General features: G+C 37.7%; 1 protein-coding gene across 1 annotated transcript; it reads right to left on the bottom strand.

Annotated features, from left to right (window-relative positions):
* Positions 1-15,474: 15,474 nt before the first annotated feature.
* On the bottom strand, positions 15,475-16,807 carry LOC121174840 (uncharacterized). The gene is made up of 4 exons (XM_041015264.1): positions 16,486-16,807; positions 16,269-16,374; positions 15,920-16,057; positions 15,475-15,660 (listed from the first exon to the last, which is right to left on the bottom strand). Exons 1-3 carry the CDS (start codon positions 16,563-16,565, stop codon positions 15,941-15,943), a joined length of 303 nt encoding a protein of 100 aa, XP_040871198.1. The 5' UTR covers positions 16,566-16,807; the 3' UTR covers positions 15,475-15,660; positions 15,920-15,940.
* Positions 16,808-17,011: the final 204 nt, after the last annotated feature.

The following is a 17,011-nucleotide window of genomic DNA, read 5'->3' as shown; positions in this document are numbered from 1 at the left end:
CAGAAAGGGAGGCTATCACACAGCTACTATGCATACCGGGGCAAGATTTCACCCGTGCCGCTGCAAAGAGACGAGTGCGGATCATGCGCACCAACATGACCACTCTTACACAGATATAGATGACGTTGCTATTTAGCAACATTCTGCCCAGCGACCATAATGCCAATCTCCGCCTGCAGATGTATCGGTTGGTCTATGCCGTCATGACATAGGTAAGTATGCACATGGCTCAATTGATTTCTGATGTCATCTATTGTTTGCAGGGATCACGCCCACAAGACGCCTAGTGGACCCGAAGAAGTCCAACAGGGCCCTGGGGTTTCCAACTCTGGTTACGGGCCTCTATAGTCCTACAGGGTGCCCGTTCCCCCGACAAGGTCACGTCATCATGGCATAGGTAAGTATGCACATCGCTCAACTGATTTCTGATTTCATCTATTGTTTGCAGGGATCGCGCCTGCAAGACACCCAGTGGACCCGAAGAAGTCCAGCAGGGTCTTGGAGTTGTCAAGCTCTAATTACGGGTCTCTGTCCGTTCTAGGGAGTGCCTGTCGCCCCCTACCAATCGAGCTTTCATCAAGAAGTTCTGCGTCTCCAGGCAGGCGCAGGGCGAAACACCACAGCAGCCTGGCGATGGCCGGCAGCGGGCAACAGACGCACCGCCATCACCTCTAGAGTTCACCTCTGCTCATCCACAAAAAGGTTTGAGTATTGCCTACACCACATGGCCGACCAATAGGAGACCAAGTCCAAAGCCAAAGGTAAGCAAAGTACTAGGTCAGTGACCGACAAGTCATAAGGCGTCCAGCTCAAGACGTTAAAGAAGCGCTACTAGGAGGCAACCTAGTACCTTTTAAATTTCTGCCTGCTATTTGATCACTTTTTATAGTAGGACGCACCTAGTTGCTCATGATCCTGGGAATTTAAATAAAACAAGCGCAAGCTCGGAAGGTAGTCATACCTTACAAAACATATATATGTATGTTTAGGTAGTGAAAATACCTTAGATATGCATGTATGTAAACAAAAAAACACTTCACAAAATATATATATGTATGTTTAGGTAGAAAAATACCTTAGATATGCATGTATGTAAACAAAAAACACTTCACAAAATATATATATGTATGTTTAGGTAGAAAGATACCTTAGATATGCATGTATGTAAACAAAAAATACTTCACAAAATATATATGTATGTTTAGGTAGAAAGATACCTTGGATATGCATGTATATAGCAAAAATACCTTACAAAACATATATATGTATGTTTAGGTAGCAAGATACCTTGGATATGCATGTATATAGCAAAATACCTCATGAAAAAAAAAGAGAAGAAAAAAAAACAAACAAGAAAAAGAAATAAACAAATAAAAAAAAAAAAGAAGAAAAAAAGAGAGAAAAAAGAAAAATAAGTTGTCTAGCTGAAAAACCAACATGCTTTTGAAAAGAGATGACTTCCAACTTTTCTTTGAAGAAAAATTCGCTGATCATAGCTAGTTTTTGGAAAAAAAATGTGTGTACACCTGAAGGGTGAATGCTGTGAAATTTTCCCGGACGCCCGAAATGGACTTGGATGAATGCACAAATGGATAAAAGAACATATTTTGGAAACATTGGGTTGACTAAAATAGAGGAAATGAATCCTGAGCCCTAGCATCACATGACCATAAAAGTTTGGCACTTGAGTGTTCACATAGGTGCATGCATGACCAGTTTTGCATGAAGTTTCCAAATCATCATTTTTGCATTTGTGTCATGGAAATAATGTGGGGCATCCCTTTTATCCTTGAACCAAACCAAACCCTGACATGTACCATGCCTAGCCATTCTACAAGTCTTGAGCCAAGATCCTGACTCACCATAAACCTTGACCCAGGGTGAGAATGTCAATCCTTACCCTCGGAAGCAAAAAAGAATAGAAGGGAAATTTCCAATCAAAGAAAAAGAGAAGGAAAATTTCCAATCAAAGGAAAAAAGGAAACAAGGAAATTCCCAATCAAAGAGAGGGAGAAAGAAAAAAGAAAAGAAAGAAAAGTCCCAACCAAAGAATGGGAGAAAGTAAAGAAAAAAAAAGAAGAAAGCTCCTGGTCAAAGAAACCAGAAGAAATGTGCAGAGAGGTCTTTAGACCGGACAATATCTGAACAATACAGAATTGTCACCAAATGAACAAAAAGAAGGAAAGGAAACCATGACCTAAAATGGTCTTCTCCCTTTAATTGCCAACCAAAATCAGTGCGCTAGCGACTTTTTCGCCCCACACTAAACAAAAACAGAAAAGGAAAAGCCAACAAAAAATCAAAAGCCAAAAACACACAAAAGTCGAAAAACCCACCAAAAGAACCCATTCCCAAGGGAAGTCCTATTGATCCATGATCACACATGTAATTTTTGATTTGATAGGAAATAATTTGCAAAGTCAAGTCATGATATATCTATGGTTCGGAATTAGGATGAAACACTTACCTGTGCGAGATTGATACACTTTGAGTGATTTTCTTCTATTTTGTCGAACCCAGTGTTTCCTCTAAATGTTCATTTAGAAACGAAATGCTAACATCCAAAATCTCAGTTAAGGTTATGGGGGATTTCATCAGCAGACTCTCCCTCCCCGGTAGACGCATTGTTTTTCACTCAAAAAATCATATGCTGCTCTAAATCAGTTGGAATATTTGTCTCTTTGCTAAAGCATGTTTGCATTTTAGTGGAGAAAACACCGAGACTTTTTCAAGTCTCACAAGTTATCCAGAACTACGTAGGTCTGAGTTCCTCATTGGAGGATACGTAGGAGCAAGAGCCTCGCTTTTGTCGACCACACCGCCTTTTGTTGCCATAACTCAAGAGCCGGTAGCCCGCGGAGACACCTTACGGTTATCCGCACCCTTTTGTCATCCAGAGGCGGCGGGCCCGATGACAAGCAGAGACCAAGTTTGGTCATTCTGCACACATGATACGCGGAGATACCTTACGGTTATCCGCACCCCTTTGCTATTTAGACACAGTTGTGTCCGATGGCACGCAGAGACCAAGTTTGGTCATTCTGCACACATGATACGCGGAGATACCTTACGGTTATCCGCACCCCTTTGCTATTTAGACACAGTTGTGTCCGATGGCACGCAGAGACCAAGTTTGGTCATTCTGCACACATGATACGCGGGGATACCTTACGGTTATCCGCACCCCTTTGCTATTTAGACACAGTTGTGTCCGATGGCAAGCAGAGACCAAGTTTGGTCATTCTGCACACATGATACGCGGAGATACCTTACGGTTATCCGCACCCCTTTGCTATTTAGACACAGTTGTGTCCGATGGCACGCAGAGACCAAGTTTGGTCATTCTGCACACATGATACGCGGAGATACCTTACGGTTATCCGCACCCCTTTGCTATTTAGACACAGTTGTGTCCGATGGCACGCAGAGACCAAGTTTGGTCATTCTGCACACATGATACGCGGGGATACCTTACGGTTATCCGCACCCCTTTGCTATTTAGACACAGTTGTGTCCGATGGCAAGCAGAGACCAAGTTTGGTCATTCTGCACACATGATACGCGGAGATACCTTACGGTTATCCGAACCCCTTTGCTATTTAGACACAGTTGTGTCCGATGGCACGCAGAGACCAAGTTTGGTCATTCTGCACCCATGATACGCGGAGATACCTTATGGTTATCCGCACCCCTTTGCTATTTAGACACAGTTGTGTCCGATGGCACGCAGAGACCAAGTTTGGTCATTCTGCACACATGATACGCGGAGATACCTTATGGTTATCCGCACCCCTTTGCTATTTAGACACAGTTGTGTCCGATGGCACGCAGAGACCAAGTTTGGTCATTCTGCACCCATGATACGCGGAGATACCTTATGGTTATTCGCACCCCTTTTGTCATCCAGAGGCGGCGGGCCCGATGACAAGCAGAGACCAAGTTTGGTCATTCTGCACCCATGATACGCGGAGATACCTTATGGTTATTCGCACCCATTCTTTTGCTATCTGTAAGACAGAACGCTTGATAGCATGCAGGGGCTGGCACAGTCTTCTGCACCTTTTGTTCCTCCGGGAACAACAAAGTCATTTACATGCGGAAATTTTATGGTCGCCCGCGACTCTCGTCAACCGAGAGGAGCGAAATTAGTGTCATACACTGATTTTCGGGGACCTTTGCTTGATGACATGTGACCATTCTTTGGTCCTTGTGAGGTGCTTGGCACCCATCATTAGGCAATTTGTGAAATCCTAGGAACGACAAGTCACGGTCACCCGCGACTCTCGCCAACCGAGAGGAGCGAAATTAGTGTCATACACTGATTTTCGGGGACCTTTGCTTGATGACATGCGACCATTCTTTGGTCCTTGTGAGGTGCTTGGCACCCATCATTAGGCAATTTGTGAAATTCTGGGAACAACAAGTCATTCGCATGTGGAGATTTTATGGTCACCCGCGACTCTCGTCAAATCGAGAGGGACGAAATTAGTGTCTTATCTTTACTTTTCTTTTATCTCCAATAAAAGACAAGTAAAGAGGGGCAACTGTCATACCCTAATTTCGTCCGGGGACCTTTGCTTGATGACATGCGACCATTCTTTGGTCCTTGTGAGGTGCTTGGCACCCATCGTTAGGCAATTTATGAAATTCCAGGACATGCCGAAAAACCAAAAAAATATTGATGCACAATCCGTAAGTTTCCGTGACACATCGGAAATCAAATGGAAGCATCGTTGCATAATTAAGTGAGGTTCCGTAACATTCCGTAAGTCAAAAAGGGGATGATTATGTAATCCGCAAGGTTCCGTAACATTACGGAAAGAAAACAAGTATCGTTACAAAATTCGTAAGTTTCCGTAACTTTACGAAAAAAGAATCACCAAAAAACAGCAGAGGGGGGTGTACTTAGTAAAAATGGGGGTGCAAATAGCACCCAGGCCCATTTGGGCCCTCCAGAAGATTCCTCCAGAAGGCGGTTGCTTCTGGAGGAAGCAACCCTGCTCGCCTGGGCGAGCTGAGCTCGCCTGGGCGAGCTGGGCGGCAACCACCTCCCCTATTTTGCTATAAATAGGGGAGGGAATGAAGAAGGAAGGGATCCCAGCCCTTTAGGCACTTCTCTCTCTTTCGAATTTGCTTGGAAAAATTGTTTCCGTGAAGAAAATCTAAGCCGAGGCGCTTCCGAAACGTTTCCGTAACGTTTTCCGTGAGGAATCTCGCAAAGGTTTGAACCGTTCTTCGACGTTCTTCATTCGTTCTTCATCGTTCTTCGATCTTCAACGGGTAAGTACCTCGAACCAAGCTTTTCGATTCATTCTATGTACCCGTAGTGGTCCACATTGTGTTTCGTGCATTTTGATTCTTGTTTTGTTTACTTTTTATACCCCCTGTTGACGTGCTTAAGCCATTTTACTTAAGTCGTTTCTCGCTTAACTTAAAAATAAAATAAATTTCCACCGAACGTTTGAATTGTATCATCCATTAGCTTCGGTTAAAATAAATTCCGACCATTCGGTCATGCCGTAACCACGTTGGAAATCAAAAAGAGGTAAAAAATAATATAATAATCAAAAAGACATCTTTTAGTAAAATAAAGCGGAAAATCAATCGGACGTTTTCTCTTTGGGATTTCTCATTCTTAACCGAATTGATTAATAACTAAAGTGAAATTAAGGCTAAAATCAACTCGCCTAGTCAAGCTCGTCCACAAAAATAGGCTTTTGAAGTTTGTCATTTCAATTTCTCACTAAGTAAAATGGATCATTTTTAAGGTCCAACGCCTTAAAATGATCACCACTTAAGTAAAAAAAAAGAATCACTTGATAAGAAAGAACTACGTAGGTCTGAGTTCCTCATTGAGGATACGTAGGAGCAAAAGCCCCGCTTTTGTCGACCACCCCAAGAGATCGTTAATGGTCCAAATGCCTTAACGTTTCTCTCCTTTCAAAAACAAGAGATCGTTAATGGTCCAACGCCTTAACGTTTCTCCCCTTTCAAAATCAAAAGACCGTTTAATGGTTCAACACCTTAAATGACCTTTTGTTCAATAAAAACATATTTTGCAAAAAAGACAAAAACAACTTAACCAAACACTTTGTTCCGAAAGAACTACGTAGGTCTGATTTCCTCATCGCAATTGAGGAATACGTAGGAGCAAAGGGAAACACCCTTGTCGGCCACAAAAAGGAAAAAAATATAAAAAGGGTATAAAGGATATAAGAACATAAAAAGGGAACATAAAAAATCAAAGTCATGTTTGCACATTCGATTAAAGGCTGCCGTCCCTTGGGACGGACGTGTGGGGTGCTAATACCTTCCCCGTGCGTAAATACAACTCCCGAACCTTTCAACTTAAAAGTTCGTAGATCGCGTCTTTTCCGGTTTTTCCGACGTTTTCCTCGAATAAACGTTGGTGGCGACTCCGCGCGTATTCCTTTCGTGGAACACGCATCCCGCGAGTCACGCGTCGCCCTCCCGCCGAAGGGTAGGTTGCGACAGCATCCATGCTGGCCAAGCAATGATTGACGTTAATGTTGATTTTACTCACAAACTATGCATAAAAACAAGTACGTAGATATAGCTTGTATAGTATAAATTTTTCATGCATTAATAATTCAATAAAATGAATAATTATAATTTTTTTAATTAATTGTATGATGGATTTGTTGGTCACCAAAGTGGCCAAATCTATAAGGTTATTTAATTCCAAATTAATGATTATTTTAATTACTCATAGAATAATGGATGCTAACTTATATGATTACTGGTTTATGGGTAATTGAAATTCATTGTTATAAGAGATTTATGGATCGCCCAAAGGTTGATTAGTTGTTCTTATAATTAATGAATATAATTGTAGGTAAGTTGTGTGTATCATTAGTTTTATTTATATACTCAAAGGTAATAGGTACTACTAATTGGTGCATATTTAATTGTCAAATAATGTTAAGAGTTTTATTAGCATCATCTTGTTTGTATGTTGTGTGTTGGTGTATCACCCAAAGGAGAACATCAATATACATTGATTGTGATCTGAATGAATTATATGTATAACATGTGTTTTATGTCTCAAAACACTTATGTGAATTTTATTATGCAATACATGTTTCCAATTCACTGAATTTTCGTGTATCATTTGTGTGGAAGATGATGCCCTATTTTATAAATGCCAAATTATCTGTTTGGTCCTTTATGTTTTTTTTAGTTCAATTTGGTCCTTTATCTTTTAGAAAGTTCATTTTGATCCTTTACTTTTTAAATTGGTTCAAAATGAATCTTTCACCCATCAAAAGTTAACTTTGTTAATGTATTAACGATATTGACAACTAAAAACCGCCATAAAAGGTAAGGTTTTTCTTCTTCTTCAACTCCCCCCCTCTCTAGCTACCGTTCTTCACTTTTTTCTTCTTCTCCATTGACAACGACAACGACTGACAATGAAAGCAACAACAGGTCCATAGATTTAGAAATCAAATTCTTTTTTCTCCATTTGTTTCCTTTCCCTGATTTCCCTTCCCTCTCTTTCCACTTTGCCTCTCTGATTTCCTTCGTCGATCCCTTCCACACCTCCCACAACCATCACTCTTCCTACATCCAAAACATCAACAACAATCAAATCCAAGAGTTTCCCTTGAAGAAATTATAAAACAAATATAAGAAATCAAGAACAAAGAAACCATAGAAATTGAAAAACAAAAAATTGAATAAATTAAAAATAAATACAAAAATCAGATCCAAGAGATTCTTTTGAAGAAATTACAAAATAGATCTAAAAATGAAGGTAATGTGACTGGTTAGAAATTATATCGAAGAGTTTCTTTTGAAGAAATACAGATCGAGGAGGCCATGCACTGACAAGGAGTTGTGAGAAGGAGCGGCAATCCCTGGAGGCATCGGAGCCAAAGAAGCTGGAGACGACGGTCATGGGGTCGGGGCTAGCATCTTTGAGAACAAAGAAAAAGGCCATGGTGGAGGGATGTAGAGGAAGTATGATGTTGGGGTGCAGAGGCGGCGTGATGATAAAATCGGCATTTGGAGTTGACATCGCTGGATGATGGGAAATGATGGAAGGGGGAGGTTAGGGTGGTGTGGATGTTTCAGATGTTGGGCATGGACTAGCATTGGAGTGTTTGATTTTTTTTGTGTGTGAGAAATTTGAGAAGAAGATGAAGAGGAAGAAGGATAAGGGAGAAGAAAAAAAGGAAGATGAAGGGGAAAACATACATTTTGTTGCAACTTTTAACCATCAATATCTTTATTTTATTAATGACATTAAGTTTGCACTGACAAAAAGAACAATTTGATCATTTTTTTAAAACATATAGGACCAAAATAAACTTTCTGAAAGATAAAAGATCAAATTGAACCAAGAAATAAGAAAAAGGATCAAATAGGTAATTTGGTCTAAACCAAGACTAGACTTATCAAAAGGATGTTGATAGAATTTTAAAAGGACGGTTAAGGTGTTTGAGCTTTCCAAAAACTTCCCAAAGTCTTTAGTAAGACAAGCTACCTCCTCTCTTTGTTTTTCAACTATAGAGGATTTGTTTGTCTTTCTGGTTTGGATCAGATTCTCTTCCAGAATCTGAATTTTCTTCTCCAGAACATCATTTGATTTATTCAGCTCAACATTTTCAAACATAGATGTTTTATATTTTTCTTTATACTTTTTGTACTAATGATAAATAATATGACAATTACGAAGAAGGACATCATAAGCCATTTCTTCTTCATTGTCTAATGATGAAGAGATATCAAATTCAAAGCAAGTTTTTACCTTAACTTTGTTGTCAGTATCTGTCATCAAACAAATGTTGGTGTGTTCATCTTCTGAATTGCCACTCTTCTCATTGTTTAAGTCTTCCTAGGTGAACATTAACCTTTTCTTTTTTTGGCACCATAATATCTTTTCTTCTTCAGCTGAGGACACTCAACCTTCATATGTCCAGGTTATCAACATTCAAAGCAGATGATCCATTGCTTTCCTCCTTGTATTTCTTCTTGAATCTTGTGTCATTTCTACTAGAGGAATGTTGGAAATTTCCTTTTTTTTCTATCATTTGCTTGAACTTCCTGGACATGAGAGCTACTTCATCATCTATGGAATCTTCAGAACCGTTGTTTGAAGTCTTCTACACATGTCATCCACAAATTCTCCTTCTTTCATGGAGAAGCTCTCATAGTGTCACATTAGAGTGACAACCTTTCTCAGTTGAACATCTTCTATTCCTTCATAGTTGATGCTCAATGAATCCCAAATTTCTTTAGTTGTCTTTAGTTTGTAGATCTAGTTATAATAGTAATAATAACCTAGAAAAGAAATAATTAAATTATTATAATAATAATAGATTATAATTAAATGGAAAGTAAGAAAAAAAAGACTCATTTTCTAGTAAAAATATAGAAAGTCAACCTAAGACTACTAGAGTCAATGGGAAGGAGCTAACTCACTCAACTCATTATGGCATGGTGGTAAATATGTGCAACTTTTGTTAAGAAAGGAAAATTAGGGTTTTAATTGTACAAATAGTTTGCTTATCGGTTTATAATGATTTTAATTAGTGAAATTAACATTTTTAAATGTAATTAGTGATTTAGAAATTGTATGACCAAAAGCATTTGGGAACCCTAATCCTAACCCTAATTGGGCCTTATAAGGGCCCAATTAAAATCAAAATTTTGCCCCTAAGTCATAGAAGGGGGCACCGACCATTAATAGGGGGAGGGGAGTTATTTTTATTTTTAAAAGTCTCTCTCATCTCTCACACTCTTATTTTCATGACCATTTTCTCTTACCTCCTTCTCTAACTTCTGTCTAAAATTTTTCCACAACCACAAAGATGCATCCATTCAATTTCAAGTGTGCTGAAGAGGAAGAGGATGCTCTACAAGGGAAGCCCATTTTTGTTGCATTTCAAGTTGGTGCTTATGAGGTATAGGGGGTTTTGTATCTCTTCTCACGTTATTTGTGTTGTTATGGAGCATGGCTCTATGAAGTGGGTCATTGTGACCTTTGGATTATTTTTCTATGTGTTGAGAAATTGAGTTTTTATGTGGTTTATGGTATTGTTTTTGTTGAAGTTAAAATTGGAGGGTTTATTTTCATTTTTAGACCTCAAAATTCAGTTCTATGGGCTGGAAAACATTGGGTTGGATATAAACTTGCTAGGGTTGATTTCTAGAATCATTCGGTACCAAAATTTTGTGTTTTAATGCTCTTTTTGGGACTATTTTGTGTTACGGGAATTTGTGTAGACAATGGATAAATGATGTTAAATGTTTGTTATGAGTTTATCCTTTTGGGAAATGATTGATCCTAAATGTATATATGTTGAAGACTTGTTTTATGATGATTGCTTTGCACAATTGAAAGTTATGATGCTTGAAATTTACAACTATGTTGTTGGTGTTAAAATTTGTGTACTCAAGTTGTTTAATATGTTGTTGCACATACTACACGAAAATTGATACTTGAATTTAAGGATTCTCTTATGATGAAAATAAATTATATTCTTAAAGTATACATTTGGGACTTATGTTTTCATGTATAAAACTTAAATTTTGGGATGAGAAATGAATTTACTATAAATTGTGTAAAATGACACTTGTGTTGAACGTTTTGTTATGACCTATGCTAATTAATTGATGAACTGGGAGCAATTTGGAAATCATCTGTGTATATGGTGAACATGTATAAAAATAGATATGATAAGCTTTAAAAGTTGGAGTCACTATTATTTTAATTCACTAAGTAAGTTAGGAAAATAATTTAAGTAAGAGGAAGCATGTGCAGAGGAGTCTATTATTTTTTTGCTAAAACATGTTTTGATAAAATGGTTAGTTCTCTCTGCATGGTTATCTTCTGGTGATGTGTGAGCCCAATCTAGAAAATAGAAGTAAAGATATTTCTATTTGACAAATTTCATAAGAATCCACTGAGAAATGAAGTTATTGTTCAAAACTGTGAGAAAACAGAGGATTGAACTTCTTCTTCTAAAATGGAAGCTACTGCCCTGTCTTGCAACAATTTCATTCTCCTTTCGGCTCTGTTCCTTCTTAAAGTGGCTTCAATTTCCAAATCGAGAGGAACTAGATTACCTGTAGGAGATCTATGCATACAAAACACCGATAGAAACAGCGGTTATCCAATTCAAGAAGAAACCAAAAATAAACAAAAACAAATATTCACAAGTAATAAAAGAGTAACAAATAGACACTTAAAAACTAAACTAAACTTTCCAAATAGAAAGAAGTTCCCTGGCAACGGCACTAGAAACTTGGTCGAAGGCCGGCAAGTGTACCGGATCGCTCAAGTAGTATATAACGGTAAGTGAATATCGAGTATCGAGTGTCTTGTGATAAAAGTTTGGTGTGTGGTATGGACAAGTATGTAAACTAACCTATTCAAAAGCAAGTAAAGGTGAGTAGTGGTGTGTGAAGATAGATAGACAACTTGTTGGTCTTCCTACTGGGTGGACTGGTGTTACTAATGATGTTATCTACCTAACAATGTTCCTGTATTCTATGTTGTCTCCTGGACTACTAACCCGATGTCTCGCGCATGTTTAGCCTAATCCTAATCAAGCATCGTCCTTAGATGTCTCTTGTTGAACTAAACTTAACCAGAACCGCATTAAGACATAACATACCAAAAACTAAGTTATCATACCCCGATGTCTCACGAAAATACGATAAGCTAGCCCCATCCTATCAGGTTCTAAGGATCAAACCATTTCCCAATGTTGAGTGACCCTAACTAAGCATGGAGTTGCGTGATCAAGGCAAAGGCACACTAGAATTAAGTACTGATAGCACAGTGAACACATAAAACATCATTAGATAAATATGAAAGTATTTACATCAAGTACCCCATAGGAAGAACCAACTAAGGATTTAGCTCTCCATAACAGGGAAGCTCCTTTTACAACAATGAAAAGAGAAAATGAAAGACTGAAGATATACAAGTAGTGGAGGTGTCTCCTCCACCTCTAGAAACCTCACAATCACTCAAAATTTCATCCAAAGCTCCGCAAGATGGCTTCCTCATCAAGCTCAGATATCTCTCAGTCTCTCCACAGCCAAAACTAAAAACTAAAAACAACCTAAAAAAAACTCACCATCCTCTCTCCAAATTCGAGATTTCAGCTTAAATAGGCAATCCTGTAGGCAGCCATGCGCTTAGTGATATCATCGCTCGCTTAGCACACATAAGTGGCTTTTGGCTTAGCGCCAGTCTTCTCGCTCAACCTGGAGGATGCAAGCAGTGCGCTTAGCGAGTTGACACTCGCTCAACGCTTTTGTATAGCTCATCCTTCTTCTAGAGTCTTCTATGCGCTCAGCCAGCGGACGTCGCGCTTAGCAGATTACTCGCTCAGCATGTGAAACGGCTTAGTGAATCAATAAATTCTCCACTTCACCAATCTTGCCCATTTTAGCTGAAATTGAAATGGAATGATCATTAAATACACAAAATTGGGATATTGAGTATTGATTACCTATATTAACAAAAAGTAATTACAATACCACCAAAAAGAACTATAAATGGGAGGAGTTGTATACAATTTACAACAGCTTCTTACACAAAAGTTAGTTGTATTAACCGACTAACAAGTAGCTCCTCCAACCAGTACATAGTATGATATATAAAAGCAAGCCTAACTAAGGAGTCTGCCAATACATTGCTCGCTCTTCTAGTAAAAATCAAGCCTACAACTGGTATTTGCATGAATACACTACGAAAATCTTCCACAACACCACCAAAATAGTTTCTTTGTCTATAGCTTCCTTTCTTCTTCCATTCAAAGAAAATTCTTTGGCTATTAGTTTTGAACAACCCATTATGAAAAACCATCTCAACCGACACCTTCATCACCCACCTAAAGCATAAGGCTTCTGTATTGCGAGTGCCCATCTTGTACTTGTTGATGGAATCGTGGTACTTCCTTACTGAACACAAATTGGTATCCGAATTTGACACTATAATTCTCATTTTCTATGAATTTTCAGCAAAGAATAGAGTGAATTTTTTGTGCAGTAGCGTACGCGAACCACTTATTTACCTTCTAAGACCTTTTCCTCTTTAAAGAGACAACTCATAGTGGTGTTCTCATCTATAAGTTGAGAAATATTGTCTCTTATCACATCATCATCATCCATCATAACTTCCCAGTTGTCTTTCCACACACAAATTGTCCTTCCTTCACCAATCCTCTAAATTCCCCCTTTATTTATCACCCACCAGTTACCCCACATGTTTGACCATGCATAACTAGGCTGGAAAACTTTTTGTGGTTATGATATTGATGTCCTTGGATAGCATTTTTCCTTGACCACTCTGGGAAAGAGGGATTCCAAATTTTTCATTAACCTTCATCACTATTTTTCCAAAAGTGTTCTTTAGGAAGCTTGTGCAATTTTAAAACCAAGGCCACCATCTTTTGTGCAATTTGATTGCATGTTGACTTTGGTAGCATGAAACATCTCATCACATAGGAAGGAATAGCTTGCACCACTGACTTTATTAGGCCACTCATCCTGCTTTTGAAAACGTCTTCTCCTTCCAACCTTTCAGCTTCTTCCAAACTCTATCTCTAGCAAAATTAAACACTTGAGTCTTTGATCTCCCCAAAATGGTTGGAAGACCCAAATAATTTACATGTCTCTCCACTGCCTTTACCCCATAACTTATCAAGTTCATCAATTCTGGTACTAGACACATTTTGGATACAAGAGAGCTAAGATTTCTCTAGATTGATCCTTTGGCCAGAAAAAGCTTCATAGGTTTTCAAGATTTCAGCCAAGTGTTTTGCTTCCTCTCCATTGGCTCTTGCAAAAATAATGCTATCACCTACAAAAGACAAATGTGAGATAAGAGGAGCCCCAAAGTGCACTTTGAATCCATGCGGTCTCTTTTGATTCACAACCTATGATATCATTGAAGAAAAGTTTATGCTCATTAAAAGAAAAGGTATATGGGGATAAAGGCCCCCCTACCTCAATACAAAATTCCATAGTGTGGAATGGTACGTTGTGTGTATTTATCATTAATGTGTGGAATTTTGTTGCATAGGAAAAATAAAATAAAATTGATGACCCTAAAAACCTCATTTAAAAGATGTTTTTAATTATACGCACCTAAATTTTGAAGACTTTTTTAAAGAAAAATGATTTTTTTTTCTAATAACAATGTGGCTCTAAATATTAAAATTTGGTTAAAAATGATTTTATCTCATCATTTTAATTTATTGGAAGAAAAAAATAACAAGAAGTTAAATAGAATAGGTTTGTGTTTTACGCAATTCCCCTTTCTCCATATTGGACCAACTGCATCCGTCATTCTTCTCGTGTGTGAATCACAGACTATTTGGTCACCGACTATTAGGATTTTGTCTATTTGTTGATATTTTTCTTGCTGAATTTTGTTTAAGAATTTTACGTGACTTTTATTTTGATTTACACAAAATTTGTTATAAAATTTATGCTAATTTAAATTCATGGGATTTCAAAGTTTCTTGTAGATCAAATTGATTAACACTCTAATAAGATTCTAAAATAAATACCAAACGATTAATGTTCGAGAAGGGAAATTTACTTCTCAACTAAAGCTTTCCAAATTACTAGAAAAAGTATTTGATGTAAGTGAAAGAAAAAAAGTATGAATCAAAAAAGCAATAAAGTAAAATTTAAAGGCAATAAAACTGTAAATTCCGTAACATAAGATGTACAAATAAGATAAGTGCCTTAGCCTAAACTGATGCTAATTTCAAATTAGAGTCATCTTACATTGGCCAAAGTTAACACTAGTAGTGTATGCACGGTAACATCCACCTGGCCAAACGCTGCATAGCAATTAATGTTATTGCACTACTACAGCAGGTGCATTCTACATCGGTTATGGATTGACGTTGTAGAAGACGTCGTTAAAAGGGGGTAGGTGTTCTATGACGGTCGCAAAGACCATCATAGAATGACGTTAATTCTACGACGGTCACTTGGTTCGACCGATGTAGATTGACTTTTATTCTACTACGATCCCTTGGCCACGACCATTGTAGAATGGCGTTAATTCTACGACGACCGTTTGGTTGGACCGATGTAGATTGGCTTTTATTCTACTACAGTCCCTTGGCATTGACCGATGTAGAATGACATTAATTCTACGACGGTCTTCCAAGAACCGATCTAGAATGCATTTTTTTGTTATTTTATTTATTTTTGTTCTTGGATAAATTTTTTTTGGTATTCATCATCACAAACTTGAAACGTCAAAAATTCAAGGAATAAACACACATTACAATATGAAATTAAATAAACTTTATGCAATCAATATCAATTATTCAAACCTTTTGTAGTTTGAAGCACTTTCAAAAGTAAAATGAATTCCTATATATCCTACACACCAGAACATCCATCAAACTATAAAACATTTGCTTATCAAAAAAACAAAAACAAAATATATACAAGCCAGAAGAACACTTGAGTTTTTCAGAAATTCAACTCACCTCATCAGGAACCACATAGGCACATGTAGATTGTTTGGCAAGTTTTTGGACATATTTATTAAGCCCAAATTTCTTAGGACCCATGCTTTCTTTGAGGAGATAATGCATTCGCATATTGTTTGTCTAAAGCTTCCACAATGGCCTTTTCAATATTAGCAACGACCTGTCGCCAATTTTTTTCAAAAAAAATAAAAATCAAACTCATCCTTCAATCTTTTGTCCATCTCATACAATAAGACACTTAGAATCAAGGAATAAAAACTCCAGTGCTAAAATATGCCTTTTTATTATGAGCAATAGTTTAAAAAAAAAAAAAAAAACTTATCATAGGTATTTGCTTATAGGAGAGATCAAAAGATGAAAATGGAAATGAATAACATCTGGAATTCACAGGGGGAAAGAAATAATAGGAATTGGCATACATTCTCTAAGACCAAGGTATATTATGGCCAACGACAAATGATGACCTCGTAGTCTGTCAATGTCTCCTTCAGCCGCTCATACATATCATCAACAAAGGGAGTAGTAGAATGTTGTGTTCTAACTCCTGACCATTTCACCTGCAACAGCATTTAGATTTAAGACAACCCCACTGTCACAAAACAATTTACTACTGAAGTGATGCAGCAGTTAACATATGACCAGTTTTGAAGTATCCTTCAAAATCAAATGGTTCATTGAAACCTAGATCACCTAAAGGGAATATGATGAAGTCCTAAAGACACAAAATGGAATATGACAATATTATTGTGATATGTTAAAAATAAATACCTTATCTAATTTGCACGACTCCAACAAAGATAGACGTTTATCTTGTATCCAAACAAGAATATACAAATGGAACAACTCTTTTGCATCTACTCCACCTTTGATGGAACTAAGAAGGAAATACAGCAAGTTAGACTTGCGTAGTAGTAGGGATTCGTTCTAGGACTTAAACAGGGCTATACTCCTAGTCTCTCCAACTAAAAAGCATAATAGCACTTACCCAATACCCCAGCGTACAAGATATCTCTGAAAATCTGATGTGGCAATAACAAGTTCTGCCACAGGTGATGATGGGCCCATTGGTGGACAATATATGAGGAAGGCTCTTAATCTGTTGCAAAGCTCTGTGCTGTATATGGAAGCAGAAAGATTTGGCACAGGATTGCAGGTTTCAGCTAAGAATTTCCTTATCTATTACATTTTCCATCCACATCCCGTAAGATCGGCAATTCAATCCAGATTCCGAACATTATAATTACAAATGAACAGAAAAGCAAGGTTGAGCCATTCCTGAAAAAATTGAAATCATTCGTTATGCTCCAGTTGGTAATAACAAACACATTTTGGGAAACCTTTTTCACCCAACTTTTTTTAAAATGCTACTTTTGCTTCAAACTCAAGCTATGTGTTATATGAATTCTTGAAATAATTATTAGAAAAGGTGTTAAGAATGTTCGAAATAGGTTAGTCACTGCTACTTACTTTTTTGTAGGCCATAGGACAAAATCAATTCAAATGGATTTAAA

Source organism: Glycine max, chromosome 1 (genome assembly GCF_000004515.6).
Source record: "Glycine max cultivar Williams 82 chromosome 1, Glycine_max_v4.0, whole genome shotgun sequence".
Classification (NCBI taxonomy): domain Eukaryota; kingdom Viridiplantae; phylum Streptophyta; class Magnoliopsida; order Fabales; family Fabaceae; genus Glycine; species Glycine max.
This window is presented reverse-complemented; position numbering and strand designations above follow the sequence as displayed.